Source organism: Tachysurus vachellii, chromosome 5, assembly GCF_030014155.1.
Source record: "Tachysurus vachellii isolate PV-2020 chromosome 5, HZAU_Pvac_v1, whole genome shotgun sequence".
Taxonomy (NCBI): Eukaryota; Metazoa; Chordata; class Actinopteri; order Siluriformes; family Bagridae; genus Tachysurus; species Tachysurus vachellii.
The window spans coordinates 12,704,187-12,724,349 of record NC_083464.1 but is presented as its reverse complement, the minus strand read 5'-3'; the positions used below and the strand labels follow the sequence as shown (position 1 = coordinate 12,724,349).

Genomic DNA, 20,163 nt, shown 5'->3' with positions numbered 1-20,163 from the left:
AAAATTACATCGTTCTTACAGGCTTTATTAGGTTAACACAATCAGTGACTATTGCTCTAAAACTAATCAGCTATATTGAGGAAGAGCATAAAAGGGTTGAGGATAAATGTTTAAGTGCAAGTGGGTGAGTTTCATCTGCAGAAACATGTCCAAGAACCCAGGAGGATTTTGTTTTTTAGGAATTTACCACCTTTATGCACATATATCAGCCATTGATATAGCTTCAGAATACTTACTTTTCTTCATTCCAAGAATTATTTAAGTTGAGCTTGACTTACTTAACATCAATGATGAGTGAAATGCAAGTTTCACTTATTAAAGTTTTATGTCAGAGACAGTACAGCATGATCAGTATGCAGAATATTTTAGCAGCTTGATTGCTTTTAGTGGCATACCACTCATAGCAAACAGCAGGTGATGAAAAGTCGGAAATATGCCATTGTAAAGAAAATAAATTCATATTTATATTATATTTGCTGAAAAATGTAAAAACAGTAAAGAACACCATTTCCTTATGAAGTTTCTGGCTTTATTGGATTCATTGGCATTTACAAGCTGGCATTACTTCTGTAATAGTCACATGTCTTGCATTAACTCTGAATGAATTCATCCAAAAATGCCTAGTTCTTGTTGGAAAACATTCTGTATCCGCAAGTAGGTAAACACACAAAGCTAATGTCACACCTGAGTGGATAACAAACTAAAGCAGTTAATGTCTAGTTTAAACTGTGATACTGGTGTTCAGGATTTTGAAGAGTCTTTTAAAAGGCTTCATCAGTGCAGGTTTCTGGGCCATGAGAAAAGAGTGTGTGAAAGAGAAGGTCTTCTTTAGAGCTCCTCTCCTTTCATGCCAATGTGAAGAGGAGACGTGAAGTGAATTGAAGGCAACCTGCTGTATTTAGACTTTTGTCTTTCTCTATCTCTATATTTAAGTGCTACAGCAGATCAGGAATTATTCTTACACATTCAATACAATTTTCTTTGTATAGTGCTGTTGTAAGTGGACAGAGCAGCTTTAAATGTGCGCACACACACACACACACACACACACATATACATACATATATATATATATATATATATATATATATATATATATATATATATATATATATATATATATATTATTATATTTATATATTTAATTTTTTTATCTATTTTATTATAACAGATTATATTTCATTTATCACTCTCTCATACTGGTCACTCGGAGTTCAACATGGTACCTCATAGCAAAGAACTCTCTGAGGATCTGAAAAAAAGAATTGTTGCTCTACATAAAGATGGCATAGGCTATAGGAATTGCCAAGTCACTGAAACTGAGCTGCAGCACGGTGGCCAAAATCATACAGCGGTTTAATAGGAAAGGTTTCACTCAAAACAGGCCTCGCCATGGTTGACCAAAGAGTGCATGTGGTCAGCGTCATATCCAGAGGATGTGTTTGGGAAATAAACGAATGAATGCTGCCAGCATTGCTGCAGAGGTTGAAGGGGTGGGGGTCAGCGTTCAGACCACACGCAACACACTGCATCAAATTGGTCTGCGTGGCTGTCGTCCCAGAAGGAAACCTCTTCTAAAGATGATGCACAAGAAAGCCCGCAAACAGTTTGCTGAAGACAAGCAGACTAAGGACATGGATTACTGGAATCATGTCCTGTGGTCTGATGAGACCAAGATAATCTTATTTGGTTCAGATGGTGTCAAGCGTGTGTGGCAGGAACCAGGTGAGGAGTACAAAGACAAGGGTGTCTAGCCTACAGTCAAGCATGGTGGTGGGACTGTCATGGTCTGGGGCTGCATGAGTACTGCCGGCATTGGGGAGCTACAGTTCATTGAGGGAACCATGAATGGCAAAATGTACTGTGACATACTGAAGCAGAACCTGATCCCCTCCCTTCGGAGACTGGGCCTCCAAGATGACCACTGCCTTGCTAAAGAAGCTGAGGGTAAAGTTGATGGCCAAGCATGGCTTCAGACATAAACCCTATTGAGCATCTGTGGAGCATCCTCAAACAGAAGGTGGAGGAGTGCAAGGTCTCTAACATCCACCAGCTCCGTGAAGTCCTCAAGGAGGAGTGGAAGGGGACTCCAGTGGCAACCTGTGACGCTCTGGTGAACTCCATGTCCAAGAGGGTTAAGGCAGTGCTGGAAAATAATCGTGGCCACACAAAATATTGACATTTGGGCCCAATTTGGACATTTTAAACTTAGGGGTGTACTCACTTTTGTGGCCAGCGGTTTAGACATTAATGGCTGTTTGTTCAGTTAATTTGAGGGGACAGCAAATTTACACTGCTATACAAGCTCACTACTTTACATTGTTGCAAGGTGTCATTTCTTCAGTGTTGTCTCATATTTACAAAAGTATGAGGGGTGTACACACTTCTGTGTGATACTGTATATATTATTTAAGGTCTACTTTAACTTCCAGTGCTTGCTGCAAACCCTCACTCACTCATTTTCTACCGCTTATCCAAAATACCTCGGGTCACGGGGAGCCTGCGCCTATCTCAGGCGTCATCGGGCTTCAAGGCAGGATACACCCTGGACGGAGTGCCTTGCTGCAAACCAATTCTGTTAAACTGTTTCTGTTCTTTATACAGTATTTAGTTTAAAAAAGTGACGTAAATAAGCGTTTGTGTTGGAGGATGAGCTACATGATGGTGAGAAAAGGAACAGGAAAGAGAAGTAGGTTTATCTACTGATTAACAGGAAGCAACAAAGGATGAACGTTTGTCCTTATCATAACTGCTTCCCAGAGAGAGCTGGGAAATACCTTAAGTAAGTGAAAAAGACTTGGGTTTTTTTATTAGTGTCTCACCATGACACCAATCTCATGAGACTCTCCTGTACTATTATAATATCATTGAGTCTGAGCCATGGTTAGGAATGTTAAAAAAGAGAGAAGATGAAGACGAAGGAATGGCATAGAAAAGATGAGGGTGAGGTTCAAGAGAAGAGCGCAGAACAAGAGTGATGATAGACTATCAGCGGCCGCTCTCTTAATAACATGCTAACTCCCAGAGTGAGCACTCCAGACTAATCCTCAAATCTCTACAGGCTTCTGCCTCTTAGTCACTGCAGTTTCGTTCATAGTCAAAAGGAAAGTAACGGTGAGAAATTGGGAGAAAGTAAGGAAGTAAGTTCAAATTGAGGCAGACACCAGTGTGGAGATTAGACTAGATTTATGGATTCTTGAAGACGTTGTTAGGTTTCTTTCTGTGAGTAGTCTCTGTATGAAAAAACCTCTCCCCACCACCCACCTTCAACCCCACTCCCTTTATTTCACAGATTTTGGTTGCCATTTGTTTAAACAAAGGGACAAATTTTCCATTTGATTACTGAGCTGTGGTTTTTTCTTCAAGGATGTGATTGTGTGTGAATAAAAGAAAAAGAGAGGAAGGGGTTGTGGTTTTGTCTGTGAGTTTATATAAAAGCTAGGTTAAACGGCTTTGTACGTCTCTTAGTGAAGGTCTTGTCTCTCCTAAGACTGAGTAAAGAGTGACCGAGGTCCTAATTTGTGCCACAGCTGTAGGTGTTCACTCTTTTGTTTCTAGCTCACACAGAACCTCCGCTTTCTTCTACATCTCCTTGTGTTTGAAAACATTGGCATTCATCAGGCTTTGTGTGTGTGTGTTTGTGTGGACTGGCTCAGCAGGACTGTGCCTGTCCCATCCAGCCCTGGGTACCATTTCTTTACACGTTTACTTGAGTGGAAAATCTGGTAGTGCTGGATTTACTTCAGCTGAATGGCATTGGGAGTATAGGCATTAGTGTCTGAGAGAACCCCGCAGAGAGACCAGGCCTGAATGAAAACTCAAAATCTTAAAACGATCACCAGAGTCTAGCCTCCACAAAAACACACTCCCTTTCCATAGAAGGGTTGAGGTCTTTTTGTGTTAAAATGCAAATTATATCAGATGTCTTTTGTGGCATATTTACTTTAACAACTCAAAGTTTCTGAACAAACCTGGACTCTTATTCAAGTCTCATTAAGGTTAATGAATAAGTTTATGTACTCATATTTCATTAGTGAGGGAAAACACACACACACAACACACACAGAGCAAGCTCTTCTGGTGACTCCTCTTTTAGTGTAACCTTCAGGGGTCTTTCTCTTTGAATAACAGTAGTCTGGGTTCGTTCTTTTGTGGGTGTACATGAGAGACAGCTTGTCCTAAGCCCTACAGGACTGACAGATGGGCCAATTGGAGTTTTTGCCCATCACAAGTGTTTTAGTGTTGCCACTGGTCTTTTTTGCTACTGACTAGCAGATCATGAATGATGGTGATTACATCCAGTAAAACGTCAAGACATCTGGCTAGGGCTCAGCCACGCTCTCTTTGCTCTTTGTGGATTTCTATAAGAAAGACAGAAATTATTACTAAATCATGACCCTCATGCATGAATTTTTTAAAGTTTTATTTTTAATTCGTCAGCTATTCATAATTTAAGTGACAGTTTCCATGTTTTAGGTTGGACCTTTTACTTCAGGGCTTTGAAATGTAATGTCTGTGTCTGATGATGAAATTCACATCTAAAACAGATTTTGCTCATTGTGTTACTCCTAATGTAAATGTGTAGACTCATGAATTACCCATGTTTTTATAAAGTTATAGTTTTCTAATGGTATGGAGAAGCCACTCTTCTCCTCTTCTTCTCTTTCTGTGACCTTTAGATGGATTTCAAAGGTTTAAAACACAAAGCCAATTTTATTGTGTATTCTGTTAACTTTCTTTCCTATCTTAGTTTGTCCATGCCATCTCATGTCTTTCATATCCTAAAAGGACTGCTAACATGGTGTCTTTTTCCTGTAAACTTTTAATTCATGTTTTTTTAATGATACTGCATGGAGAGTGCTCAGGGCTTGTTGGAACTGATTTATTTTTATTTTTTTTCATTTTGTAGGTCTTGCATCATCTTGCATGTAGAAAAGTGTCAATTTACAACAGCTTAGCTGTATCTGGAACCCTACAACTGGTTTGATGTAGTGTTCTTTCACATATAAGATCATGAAATCTTTTGTAAAATGAATAACAGGTTACTGTGACCAGGTGGGTTTGGACATTTATATTTTTTGTGTGCTTGTTTTGTTTTATTAAATATTATATACTGTAGATGAATTTGCAATTTAGTTTGTGCCAAACCCTATGTAATAGTCATACACACCCTGCTTGTAGCTGGTTTGCTGGAACCTGGTTTTAAATACATAAATGAATTATCAAATTATTATTATTTATTAGTTTATTAAAGGGGAATATTCACACAAGCTAACAGAGATAGGAAATAAGCTCAGCGTGTTCATGTTTGGTAGAGAAAACCTTGATTTACTGACCAACTTGTAGAAACCTTATTGTTCAGCAGAGGCCAATTGGAAATGTTTCCCCTGGTCCCCTCTCCAATAAAGCCTGTCAAACTCCATCTTTATAATTGGGTTTTTGTAGAACATAAAGCTCCTGCTTTCGAAGCAGCCTGAATTGTATTTATTTTTATTTTTTATTTATTTATTTACTTACTGCGATTTGAAAAACAGATTCACTGATCCAGAAACCAGCCCTGAGCCAAAGCCTTGTCTCACCCAGCATCTCCCTTCTACCACTGTGAAAACTGGCTTATAAGAATAGATATATTATCATATAAAATTCAGTATAGTACTCTGTAACTATACGATATGGTCTAAAATGTATCATTTATATGGTTGTAAAAATTATGTTGTCTCTCTATAACTATATCTGTGTGGGCACAAGGTCCTGGTCAATCACATTACTTTGTAGACAAAGTAAAAAAACAGGTTTTAAATCCATTTGTGTCCAATATGAACATTTTGAGTCTTTTCACTGATTTAATTGATTTCAGTCTGTTCATTCAGCTTTGGACAGTTGTTCAGTTTGGCAAAGTGTGCAACTTGATCATGCTGCGATTTAAGTAACATAAAATAGCTAATAATCCTCTCTATTTTGTGTTATTGTAACATATTGTATGTCTGCTTTTAAATAAAATTTAATGTTTTATGCTACTCAACACACACTTTGGATTTGTTATAGACAAAGAATGTAAGAAGTTAATCTTTGGCAGATGCATTTATATATTTTTACTGCTGTGTTTGGTAAAATGGATCCTTTCCCATCATGATCTTTGGCTTTGACAAAATAAATGAAAGCACTTCTATTGATGTGCCTAAAGGTGATGTGTCAAAGCATGTTATAGGCAAAAAAAACACTAATGTTTTATCTTTCTTTAAGCCACAGAATTCAACCATAGTGGCATCTGACCGGCTTTCCCAAAACAACACACATATAATGTCTTGAACTGTGCAGAATAGACTGCACAAACAGCTACATATGCATAAATGCAAACCACTTATAACAAGCAAATAACATGTCTAAGGTTTGACCTTATCAGTATACCTAGGATCATGAACCATAACCATGTTATTAGCAGTTATCCAAAGCCGTAGCACCCAAATATCATCACATTCATCTACTGTATGCAGGTTTCCGATAGAGGAAATAGATTGACATGATACTGAAAATTCAGCAGGAACCTTACTCGTTCATTTATGATGTATGATGTGATACTTTCAGACAAACACTACAGAGATACATGTGCACTTGTTTAAGCAAGAGAAAGACAGAACAGTGCAGTTTACTTTAGCTCTGTATTGTACTGTTGATGCGCAGCTGTCTCCAGTTCATTTTATTGAGTAGAGCGGCATGTCCACAAACAGCCTCAGGCCTTTCAATCAAATCTCGGCCACTGAAATAAAATGAAAATAAATAGAGTGAATGAACAAGAGAAAGAAACCCTATCAGTAAGAAGATGTGATTCTACAGATGTGCAGTTGTATTCATTTGACATGTTCTCCTTCTTCAGCGAAGGTCGGTAGGGTCTTTGTTTTTCAAAGTGCTTGTTTTAGTCATTGTTTGTCGTTGTTTTAGAGATGACAGTGTATGAAATATACATCATGCTTGAGCTTCAGTACAATGGGAAGGGGAGTAGAGCAGCTGAATTTGTAAGAGACAAGGACAGTGTGTGCATCTGAGTGTGTCCACACGTACGTACATGTCACATAGATGTCAGCTTAAAAGCTAGAGGCCACAGAAAACATAATTATATGGCTTTTCTGTCCCTTCCCTCCTGCTGTCTGTCTCTCTCACTCTCTCTCTCTCTCTCTTGTTCTCTCTCTCGGCTCTGCTCCATCATTGGTTTGAGAAATGGCCTAATTAACCTGCGCCGAATGTTGTAAATGGCTGACGGCCTGCGTTTGTCATTGTGTGCATTTTTCTTTGCCCCATGTTTTCATTAGACTCTCACTAATTTAGAATGATCCTGTTGAGTGTGTGTGTATGTGTGTGTGTGTGTGTGTGTGTGTGTGTGTGTGTGTGTGTGTGTGTGTGTGTGTGTGTGTGTGTATACCCTTTAAAAGACCAGTTGTCCCCAATTATGATATATACAGCATAGTTTGACCTTGTCAGGACATTTAGTTGGTGTCTTTTAAGAAAAGTGCTTTTCAAACTGAACTAGAGAGAAAAAAGGCAAAGAATTCATTTGGATATTACTGTTAGTGAAAAACCAACGTGTGTGTGTGTGTTTTCATAGTTTGGTGGGGACATTGTGGGTATATTTATATGTATATTTATATCAATTTTGTGTGTGCAGGTTTTCTCAAAACTTAAATGACTCATAAAGTAAATTTTATGAAATCTGAAAAATTTTTAGAATAAAAAGTCTCTAAAAAAGAGCATTTCTTTTTGGTTACTGAGGTTACTGTTAAGTGTTTGGTGTAGGTGTAGGCATATCATATCTGCATAATTATGCTAGTAAAATGTCCTCACAAAGATAATTGTGTGTGTGTTTGTGTGTGTGTGTGTGTGTGTGTGTGTGTGTGTGTGTGTGCATGTGTGTGTGGAGCTTCTTGTTAAAAGTGGGCCAGTCTATAATATCATTAATTAGGGCTCACAGTGCCCTGGTGGAGCAGATGGGAGGCAGTGGCTCCTGCTCTGTTGATCCAGGGCATTCAGAAACACACACACACAAACACACACACACACACACACACACACACACACACACACACACACACATACCCCCATACCACATGCACACACATACAAACACATACAAACACACACACACACACACACACACACACACACACACACACACACACACAGATGAAACAATGAAGCCCTGTCTGTCTCACACACAGCCCTCTGTCCATGCCTGCAAATTAGCATGCATACTGACATACCTTACACTAACGGTCTACAGTTCATTACCATTTCCATCCCTGTGACATTAGTCACATTTACTCTTTCCTTTTTCTGTCATTCAGTCTCCCCCCTCTTTATCTCGACTCTGTGTGTACGTGTGTGTACGTGTGGGTGTGTGTGGGTGTGTGTGTGTGTGTATGTATTTTTCAAACCCCCTCTGCAGAGATTTCAATTTGTAGCTCATGGCAGGAGAGAAAACAAGACAAAGGCCCTGATTTGAAAACTTAATTATAGCCATGGAACCGCATGTCATCAGAGCGACAATGAGATATACGTGGTTGAGTAGTTAATTGGGCGTGAAAGGCCGTTCTTATTAGTCTACAACACCCAAAACAGCTTCTGCAAGGCTAGCGAGGATAGGGTGATTATGGCAGCTCTCCCAAGCACTCTTCAGATGCCACAAAGATTTAACGCTGCCAAGACCTGCCTGAACACAGGGGACGCCTGCTCTGTGCCAATCGCCATGACAACACAGCCCACGCTGTCACTCATACAGACACCTGTGAGCATCTCCTGGTGTGTGTGTTTATGTGGGCAAGAGAAGTGGAGAGCTCAGGTGGACACATGAGCACTAAGGAAAGTAGCTTCTGGAGACATAGTTTTTCATCATATTATCATCCAGAATCCAGGTCACTTAATAATGCTTTGTCATTAAAATTGCAGAAACAAAACTATAGGTGATTATGAAATGTTACATAAACATTATTTGTGCAAGTAGACAGACTCAAAATGTGAATCTCATAAGCTCAATTCTATGTCTAGTCTCAAGCCATATACAACTTTCATATTACTCTAGTCACTCTAATTTTTCAGCCTACATGTGAAGCATATGTAGGATATGGATTTTGACAATAATAATATTATTAATAATAAATAACCGCCATTTGCTCAAAATTCACTTGTAAAGGAAGTAACTTGCACTGGTGTCAGTTGTCCTCTAGCTGCTCCCTGTTCAGGGTCACCACAGCAGATCATCTGTTTCGCATATTTTATTTTGGCACAGGTTTTATGCCAAATACTCTTCCTGAAGCAACCCTCCCATTTTATCCAGGTTTGGGACAAGCACTGAGAGTTAACCCCTTGGTTACTGGGTTGGTTCCCTGCACAGGTATCGAGCCACGACTGAGAGCACGGAATCCTGCAGCTGGACCACCAGACATCCACCTGCTCTGGTGCCAGTAATGATTAAAATATGCACAATGTAATAATAATAATATAATGAGACAAAAATGAGTGCCTTTAAAACCATAGCCTTGTTTAAAAATTTTATCCAAAGATGTTATGTTTTCTACACCTTCTCAAATGTGTCTATCTTATCCATGGGGCATAAGTTTCTCACACCTGTGTCAGCGACATAGAACTACAAGTTCAAAGTTTCACCTCTGAAAAAAATCAAATAATATTAGATTAGAATATTACTGATTTGGGGCTTAATTTACCCGTACAATTAAATGTTTTGAATATTTTTGTCTTTATTAATTATTCTTAAACATTTGTCCCAAACATTTGTCTTTATACTTCCACTGTTAGTGATTTTAAAGTAAGCATGATGTTAGGTAATATGATCTGGTAAAGTATGCAAGCAATTTTTTCATCAAAAGATGTCAGTCGTATGAAGTATATGAACAAACGAACTAACGAATGAATGAATGAATGTTTGAATGAAAGCTAGTACTTTGAAGAGAGCACAACTTTACATATCCTTGTTTAAAAGCTGACTGTTGTACAATGCTCTGTTTCAATGGCAGCTAAATCTGTCTAGTTTATATTGGCTCTTTTCACACTGTCTATGATGTACCGTATGTCAAAGCAGGATGCTAAACAAAAACTCCTGCCAAACACAATTCCCCTCTCTTTTCTCCACACTGCTATTCCACCATTTTAACATAAATATCTGTGACATTTTATGTATTGATATTCAAATTAGTACAGTTTTGGAAGGATTCAGAATGCATTCATCAGCTATTTATACATAGAGCGTATTATATACAGCACATTGCTTCATTACTGCTGAGGCTTAGACAGGAATTATTGAGGCATAAACAAACACATGTAGGCCTTGTGCCTTTCTTCCCTGCTTTTGTTCTTTTTATCTACATATGAACACAAGCAATGTGGTGGTGAATAGATTCAGAAAGAGAGAGATAGAGAAGAAAGATCAAGCAGAAGAGGAGAGTGAGACCAGCAGAAAAGGAGTCCAGACAAAATATACTAGAAGATGGAGAAACTCAGTGACATAAAGTAGACAAGTCACCTCCCAGCATTTCCCACAAGGCCTTGTTATTTTCATCATCGCTGTAAGGTCAGCAACTATCCCTCCCATATTGTGTATGTGTATTTTTTTTAGTGTGTCCTGCCTTAAGAGTCTGTTTTCCACTCTCTCTGATTCTCTGGCTCTCTGAGGGCTGTTTATGTTCCATCAAGATCCTCTGGTACTGTGACAGCTGCTTAAGGGAGTGTGGAGAAGGCCAGTCTTTGGGCTGAGTTGAGCCTCACGGTCGGAGGTGTGTTGATCGAGTCTGTAGTCCATTAGCGATCAGTATGAGCATCTCCCACTGGGTTAGTGAAGTGTGTGAGGTCTAGGTGTCCGTGTGGCGCAGGAATTCCTGCAAATCCCCATGGTGTAACACCCACACATTCAGAATGAAGAGGATCAAGGTGTCTTCTAGCCCCCGCACGCCACAGGACACTTCTGCTGCTTTGCAATGACTGAATAATAGATTAAATAAATATCAGCACTTAACTTAAATTTCTTGAGATCAGTTGTTTGATCACACACTACACAAGCTCTTACAGATGATGGTCTCACACTACACGATCTTTGATTGCAGATAAGCACACCAAATGCACGAATCCCACTTTCCCATGAAAGTAAATGTGAGAGCTGTCTCTTATGTAAAAAGAGTGAAACAAGAGAAAAGTGTAGAGAAACAGAAATGCTGGTTGAGGTGATGCAGGCATCGAGGTTGGTCTTTTCTGCAAAGAGAACCGGAGCTATAGTGCAAGAAAAAAGCTTTTTATACACTGTCAATAGTGTTGCTGTTCTAACAACCACTTTTTTGTGTGAGGGGCATTAAAGAAGCTTTATTATAGGAGATGGTTACGAAGCTGAATGGGAGTTCAAAATGAGTCACTAACTGGGAGAATATTGTGTTCTAGACTTAAAATGTTTGTGGGATAATGATTAACAGAGCAGTGGTTTCTTATTTTTGAGAAGGAATTACATAGAAAGTGAGAGAACAGCTTTTGAAACAGAAACTGATTACCTGTAATATAATGTAATATTTACAATTCTCCTATGAATAAAAATATGTAAAAGCAACCTACATAAATATTGCAAAAGTATAAATATGGTGACTCTCCTGAGATAGTATCCATTCTCAAACTTTTTTTTATTTTGATATGAACATTGTTCATGTTTGTGTAAAATTCTTGAGATTAAAGGCATCAAAAAAGAGACAAGAACAATGTCTGGCATTAGCAAGATTTCAGCACATCACAGGGTAATCATTTTGCCACTGCACTGTCTGGAAATGTGTTAAAATAAACATTACTTCTTGATATTTTTAGTTAGTTTATAAAGTAAAGATAGTGCAGAATAGAAAGTATTGTTCTCTTTATAAAATTAACTTAAAGCTAGATTTGAGTCAAAGAAGATTAAAATCCCTTCTTTAAGCGTTTCAATGGTCTGCTGGGAATTTAATCATTCAAGGTCCTTAAATGCACCACATTTCATTCAGTGCTTTCCAAAAATAATGATCAAGATGGCAATTATTTCTTTCTTGTACAGTCTGTAATGTGTAATCTACAGTATAATATGCTTCATGTTAAAGTGTCATATTTTTTTTGTTGTTTTTTTTTTTGTTGTTTTTTTTTTAAACTTTTTTCAAATGATAAGAATAGTGGACTGTAAATTTAGCCATCAACATCATAAATAATTTATGTGAATTAGCATCAAGCTCTGCTGAACAGCACAGTGATTGTTTATTAGCCTTAAGGCATTTGACCGCTACATTCTGTTTCATTAACACGTTTGCATACACCGTGTCCATTTTCCTAGCACATCTTCAGGCTGTCTTTGTCTTCAAAAGCGCATAGAAGTAGAATCAATCAATCATAGTCCCTATTTGTCAGTCTTCGCCTCTTAATAAAGCTAGATTGTGCTAAATCCTTGAGCAAATCCTATATGCTCACTTCAAACCAAGCGAAATGAAAATCATAGACACTAGAACTGAAAAACAAATTTGCTAGGTCTTGTCAGATGTTTTTCCCTCTCTACCCTCATCTGCCCCCCCGACCTCCTGCTCCCCCCTCTCTGTTTTTTCACTCTCTGACTTTCTATTTTGTCTCCCTCCATCAGTCTCTGTCGGCACCTTTCAAAGCCTTTGCTGTGATAAGGCAGGAAGTACAGGAAGCACTGCGATCATCTCCCTCGCTTTGGTGCTTAGATGTGAAGTTTCCTCTTATATCTGCCATTGTCTTGCTGTTGCATGAGATGTCGAAAACAATACTGTGCCAGTCAGGAGACAAACAGTAGTGACAAAAAAAAGAGAAAAAAAACAAGAAGAACTCTGCTGAGTCTCCTCTCTGTTTGTATTCGAGTCTGTACTCCCTGCTCTGTGACTGATATCATGATTGTGTTTGAGTGAGAACACTGTGCATCTGTCTGACAGCAGACGACTTCCTGAGAATGTGTAGGGGGAAAATGCATTGATGGCTTCTGTAAATGTGTCATTTCTCTCAGTAGCCGAAGGTCCTTAGACTAAATGACTGCAAGCTTGGAGAAGGAGGCTAGGTGTGGGAGTACAGATATCATGGCTAGTTCATCTTTCTTTTCATTTCGAATGCTGGTGTGAGTCTCTAGGTGATTAGTCTTAAGAGCAGGGTGCTTTCCTGTTACTGCTACACAATGCCAGAGATTTATTTCATGAGATTTTGTGAGATTAAAGGGATTGCATTCATCACAATGACTGTCCTAAAAATTCAAGAAACAATGAAGTTAATGAGTCCATACAAGCTTTTCTGCCAATTTTCGCAACAGTATTTATACTTAATATATGTACTATTATTGATCAGGCTATGTGTTTATTCTCTCTTTCCCCTTTCTTTTTACAGGTGATGAGTGGTACCTATGCAGATTATCTGTAACCCTTCCTGGTATGTCAGATCTGCAGTGGGCTATGTTTCCAGAGCCGTATCTCACCACAGTGGAGCCCGGAGCAGCTCCAGGCTCAGTGGTTTACAAACTGCTAGCCCGACACAGGGATGGCTCTTCAGAAGTGGCCCAGTTCCTCTTGGTTGATGGTGAGTGTATTTTACACTTATCCCAGTATTCGGAACCCTGTGTCATGATTGGGACACAGCCATTCCAGTCAAGTAGTTAATTAAATCTCATTCTTAGGGAATTATTAAGGAAGAGAATGGATGGGAGTGTGAGTGGAGAAAGCAATAGCACAGATTATATGACTCTAATATTAAAAATACTTAATATTAATCTTTCAGTACTTTGGTTTCATGTGACTGTGTTACTTATGTAGGGAGATTATAAAATTTGAGATGCTTCCTACATTCTATTTGGTTATTTTTGTAGTGAATTTAAATTAGAGCAGGTGCAAGGCACCATGCCTACAACATGCAATGAGACGCACAAAATGGTTGTGTCATTAAAACACTGAATGAGGGATTATACTGCCGATTTGCTGCTAATGAATAACAAATGGATTTCCAAGCTAATGTTTATTGCTGTTTCTGAAATTTTGTCTGCTGGGTTTTACTGAGCTGACAGTAAAGCCACAGGAGCGGTGAGGCTAATTGCTTAAAAATAACAAAAATGGCATTTTAGGGTGGCTTGGAGCTATTCTACATGCTGCTCTTACTCTACAGACCAATAATCTGGAACAATACAGAACACTGTTTCTGTTCATTTATTACACATAATGATGTTTGTTCGATCCAATTTTTCATTATATATTTCACTAATTCCAAATAAGAGACTTTTTATATTATTAAATCATATTGCATCAATTAATTGGGTTGTTCAATCTGGAAAAATAACTGTAGTAATTGTCACTCATTAGATTGAAGTTTGAGAAGAATGAGATTACAGGAATACTAGAGAATTACTATTGGCACATTGAGCCAAGACTCTTGCCTCTAAACTGTTAGGATGTAGGCTGTAATCTCTACTATATATGATCAGTGCTATTCAAATAAATAAATCATTGAGGGTTGGTCAGTTTGATTTTTATTTTAACCAGAATTGGGTATAAATTTGAATGTACAGTCCTGTCCAAATGCAAAAAAATTAATAAAAAGTTATGTTACTGCAAAGATGGGAAAGCTAAAAACCTCATTGCTTATTGTGTCAAAAAATTTAAGAGCCTAGCAGATAAATATGCAAAATACTATACAACAGTAGTGTACATATACAGTATAATATATAATCTATCATTTGCATATTCATAGAATCCAGTTTGCTTCATGGGTTTCAAAGTAAAGATGCTTCTGTGCCTGTGCAACATTTTTTTAAAACATCAATCAATATATTATTCACTATTAAAGTAAATATTTTAAACACGTTTTGATTGACTTTAGAACATACCAAATTCAGCATCTGGAGTGTGAGATGAGTTGTGAAAGTGCAAGCACGATTTCTGACAGTTTCTCCCCCCCTTCACTTTCTCCTGCTTTGAAATGATGCTCCCTCTTCTGGGACACTGTTAGCAGTAGCATCTGAGGTGTGTATGTGTAAGACAGGAGTGTTTCACATCAAAAACTTTAGCTATGGATTTAGAACAGCAAATATCATCTGCCATACAACCCAATCTGCTTGTTTTATTTATGGATCTGGATAGAAAGACATAAAAAAATGAATAATTCTGAGAATTATTAAGAGAATATAGACAAGATATATAATAATAATTAGACAAGTAACATTTTCAGATCACTATGTTAATGCCTGTTTTGTTATGACCCAGGTCCTCAAGAGGCTGTCTACATGAATGTTAGAAGACAAGGATATTTGCCAGGATAAACTATACAACACGCTATCAGTACAACTACAGCACTTTATATTGACATCATAAAATTCTTTCAGGCTATACACAGTATTTTTATTAGCAGGTATCCAGGGCATATATGCATACAGTACATACAGTTATTATTGGAATTCTTATTATGAAAAAAGACATATTACAGATATGTATACCCTGATGTTTGGGAGAGAAAACAGTAGGGCAGTATATCTGCAGCTGTGGCTTTTACTCCACTACAACAGCTGTGCTTCATCCTTTTACTATTTATCCTTTCTCACTACACTGAGCTTCAGGCTATGATGCTTAAAACAGACTCTTGTCTTTCTGTTATCCTGACGGGGATTTGAAGACCACATACACAGCTAACAGATGGGTTCTTGGGCCCCTTTGCCCTTCAAGTTTCAGATTTTCTTTTCAAACATTGACATCAATATTTCTGGTGAAATTAATTTATTTAGTCATTAAATGATCATAATTATGGGTCTATGCCTACTGTTGCCACAGATTGATGTTCTTAATGCTCAATTTGTTGTGACATCTGAGATGCTTTTCTGTTCACCATGATTGTAAAAAGTTACCATAACCTTTATGTCGGGTTGAACAAGCCTGGCCATTCACTTCTGTCAAGATCTTCATCCATCTTCATCCATAAAAGCTTCATCCACACAGCCTCTCCTCTTTGGATCATTTTACCTACAGAACATCTGCTCATTTGTGTGTTTTTGTTTTGCTGCAGGCGGTGAGGATTGTTTTGAGGTGGACAGAAACTTGGGGGATGTAAGGACCACAGGAAGACCTCTGAGCCCTGGTAAAGAGTACTCTCTGACTGTGCAAGCTGTGGATACTCAGGGCAGAAAGGGTCCCCATGCCTCAGTGGCCATAATGGTAGGCTTGCGGCCCCCTCAGTTCTTCAACACCTCCTACTCCATCTACATCCCAGAGAGCACCGGCGTGGGCCATGCGTGAGTTTCCTCTCCTGCCTGTTTTTGTGTGTGTCTTGTGCATACAGATATAATTATGCACATTTTCATTTGGGGTTGTTCAGTGTTTTGTGCTCATTAGAGGGTGAGTAAAGCATTATGTGTCATTACTGCCCTGTGGAGCAGTGAAGCCTGAGCTCGAGGAGAAAGATGAAGAAAAATAGAGGGATGAAGTGATGGAGGCAGAAAATCTAGGGATAATAAGAAGCAGGAAGTGGGAGTAGAGGGTTAGCACAGGACGCAGATGCAGCGTTTTTGTCCCCAGGCTCTGAATTTGAAAGAGTGTGAGTTTGAACATGCAAATTCAAATATTTATTAAAAGAAAGTTTTGGATAAACATGAAGAGCAGTGTGTTTGCCCCCTCTGGGCACTGGCACACAACAGAGCATATTAATCTGTGAGGAGGAGGAGAGGACAGCTAAACACAACACAACACGCACACATACAGACAAACACACACAAACATACACTTGCACAATGTGAATAAAATGAAACAGAGTGGCCTCTAATAAAGAAATGACACCTTTTCTGCTCTGCACTTGTTTATCTTCTCCTCTTAGCAGTATTTCCATATTCTGCTTAATTCATACTGCATGAGCCAAATGCAGAATTGCCCTTTGATGTCCTGTTCTATCCCAAGTGTGTTTATTCGTATATGTGTGTGTGTGTGTGTGTGTGTGTGTGTGTGTGTGTGTGTGTGTGTGTGTGCAGGGTGGCTGTGATTCAGGCTGTCTCCTTTCAGAGAAAGACTCTGTCCTACATGCTGTTAGTGAACTCAGGAAACCTGTTCAGTATAAACCAAGAGAGTGGGGCTCTGAGTCTGACCCACACCGTGGACTACGAGAGCGGACCTCACCTTCACCACCTGCAAGTCCGTACCTCCGAACCAGACACAGGGCTCAGCAATGTGGCAGAGGTGATCAAAGACACATTTACACACACCTGTTAGAACCCGGGTGGCTGAATTAGACACAAAACTCTCTAACCGCCTTCACTTGCACATGATCACACATACCGCAAGGCACATAACTGGTACTTAGGGTTGGCGTTTTAAGACTGTGTATGTGTGCAATGGGTATGTATGTGTACTAGACCTTGGACTACTTCTTTTAGACAGTGAGTTTATCATAGAGGACACACACACACACACACACACACACACACACGTACCAACATGTAGTTTGCAGAATATCTTTAATAAAAAGGGGCTGTTCCTTTCACTCAGCAGGGCTGAAGCAATTACACACTTACACCCCACATCTGTGGCTGCTGGCAGGGGTGTGTGTGTGTGTAGTAGGTGATATGACAATGAAATCAGTTCTACAAGCAGGAACAGGAAGAACTAGTGGCAACTATGCCCAGCCGACCACATCATACCATGTCTTAACTATAAACGTTACACTCAAACACAACACAAAATCTATTGACCACTTGCACTCATACTTTTTGTGCCAACAAAGAATTCTCTCTCCTCTGTTAGTCCCTGACTGTAATAGAACATGTTTGCAGACAGTCAAGCACTGGAAAAAGACATTCTAGATCTATAGCTAGATCCTTATAATATAATGTTTCTCTTTTATGAGCCTTAGAACTATCAAAACAACTAATGTTATACAGTATATGTGTGCTGCGAGTGTTGTGGAACACACTGTTCACGTACACAACCTCATGTGTCAGTGCACTGCTAGAGGCTTATAAAGGTAGAATATTTCCTAAAATACTAACTCTTGTGAAATGAGTGCACACAATGCGTTTCCCATTTTTCACTGAGATGGATCTGCTGCTGAAGCCAAACATGGTTCAGAGAAGTTTCCTTCTTATTTTAGGACTGGCCTGCATTTCCAGTAGTGTAAATGTTGTCCTTCAGCTGCTCCCTGTTTGGGGTCGCCATAGCAGATCATCCGATCTGCATATTGTGATTTGGCACAGCTTTTTACACTGGATGCCCTTCCTGTCGCAGCCTTCCCATTTAATCTGGACTTGGGACCGGCAGTGAGATTTAACCCCTCAGTGGCTGAGTTGGTTCCCTGCCTGGAAATCAAACCCTGGCTGAGGCAGTGAGAGAGTTCCCGGTAGCATAAATACCAATAAATAATCAGGAATTAGGCGTGTTTCTTAATGCTGGGCACAAAAGTTTTTTGCTTATTCAAAAGCAGTGGTGGCAGATGGTTTTATTTATATGTCTAAGAACTAGAGCAGGACTTTACTAACAAACAGGAAAAATACCAAATCCAAAATTTTCTACAAGAGCCTGGGTCTGACATTATTGCTGGCTGGAAGGTTTACATTAAAGCTCTTGATTGTTTCTAACAAAAGTAATATCATGAAAATAAATCTGCAGATATTCCATAATACTAAATGTCACAGTGAGCTGATAAAACATACAGCATCAAGTCCTTAGTAATACAGTTAATTTGTTATTTGTTAATTTGTTACTATCAAACTGTTGGGAGGAATGATACACATCACCAAGTGCTGTTATAGAAAATGAATCACATGTGTGTTAATAACTAACAAAAGGAACACATTAGACCACCCTGTCATTAATTATATTGCTCTAATATTTACTTTTACATAACTTTAGTTTTGAATACAGACATTGGTTTAGTATTTCCAACAGCTGCTGACATAAGCATCTACTTGTAGCTGTAACTGAATTGAGAATAACATACAACGTTTGCATAACTTGGATAGATAATTGATTTAAAGGCAAAATCATAGCATCCTAGAAGATCATACAACAGAGCGCAGATTGCTTGAGATATATAGCACACATTTCATATAAAATGATGTATTTTTCTGAACTTAAATCAAATCTGAAGACTTTGCATGATTTATTTTTGTTGATGAGCATGAATCCACATATTAGTACATATGATATAATCAGCTTTAACTGGTAGAATTATGATGCATGATGTAAAAGCTGAAACTCTTTGAACAAGGCTGTATGACGTCCTGTCTGACACCCACACCATCTGTTTACAAGCCTCTTCTCTCTTGCTCTGTGTCTGATTGCTGTCCAGTAGACAGAGAGTGTCGGTGCCCTCTTAGTGAGACATAAATATTTAACAGAGATCTCACTCCTACTGAGGCTCTTAATCTGGTTTAAGCACTCACAGCTCTTATTAGCAGTAATAGCTCTTCTACAAGAAGGGAACAGCGGAATAGAGTCATTACTGTCTCTCCCTGACAGAGACAAGAAACAACAGTGTAGTAAGTGTACTGTATCTGCAGTGGTCAGCTGTGTGTGTTTTCACAATTATATATCTTGGTGCAGAACAGATATCACCACAAAGTAAGCAATATATGACAGTTATGACCTTGTGGAGGCAACAAGCTTTTTTTTATAACTCCACTAGATGATGGAGGTATAATATTTTCAGGTTTCCCAAGATTCATGTTAGTGCAATATCTCAGAAATGAGTGGCTGAATGTTTGTAGGATTGATATGGAATTATTACAGTTACCAGTAGATGAACTGGTTACATTGTGAAATTGATCCAAATGAGGTCAGGGTCACTGCAAGGTCAAATGTCAGTAATAATCTCTCTTCAGTAACTTCCTTAAATATATTTCATAAGCATCTAGAAGATCCAGATTTGTGCTTGTGAGTTTTTAATTATATCAATGGAAGGTCCTCAGAAGGATTGTAGTGTGTGTGTGTATGTGTGTGTGTGTGTGTGTGTGTGTGTGTGTGTGTGTGTGTCACAGAAGTTTTACCTCCCTTTTGGCAGTGCTGTTCTTAGCAGATAAGCTGGGCTCTGGGACACTGTCCTCAGCATGACTAACACACTCCATCTCCATCTCCATCTCTCTCTCTTTCTCTCTCTCTCTCTCTCTCTCTCTCTCTCTCTCTCTCTCTCTCTCTCTCTCTC

The 20,163-nt window shown here is 38.8% G+C and overlaps 1 protein-coding gene across 1 annotated transcript in view; it reads left to right on the top strand.

The window, feature by feature from the left end:
• Positions 1-20,163, top strand: part of si:dkey-22o22.2 (neural-cadherin) — a 107,058-nt gene that overhangs the window by 35,763 nt on the left and 51,132 nt on the right. The window contains exons 2-4 of the mRNA XM_060869825.1: positions 13,390-13,578; positions 16,045-16,270; positions 17,000-17,204. Coding sequence (XP_060725808.1) covers positions 13,390-13,578; positions 16,045-16,270; positions 17,000-17,204 — 620 coding nt within the window. The remainder of the gene's footprint in view (positions 1-13,389; positions 13,579-16,044; positions 16,271-16,999; positions 17,205-20,163) is intronic.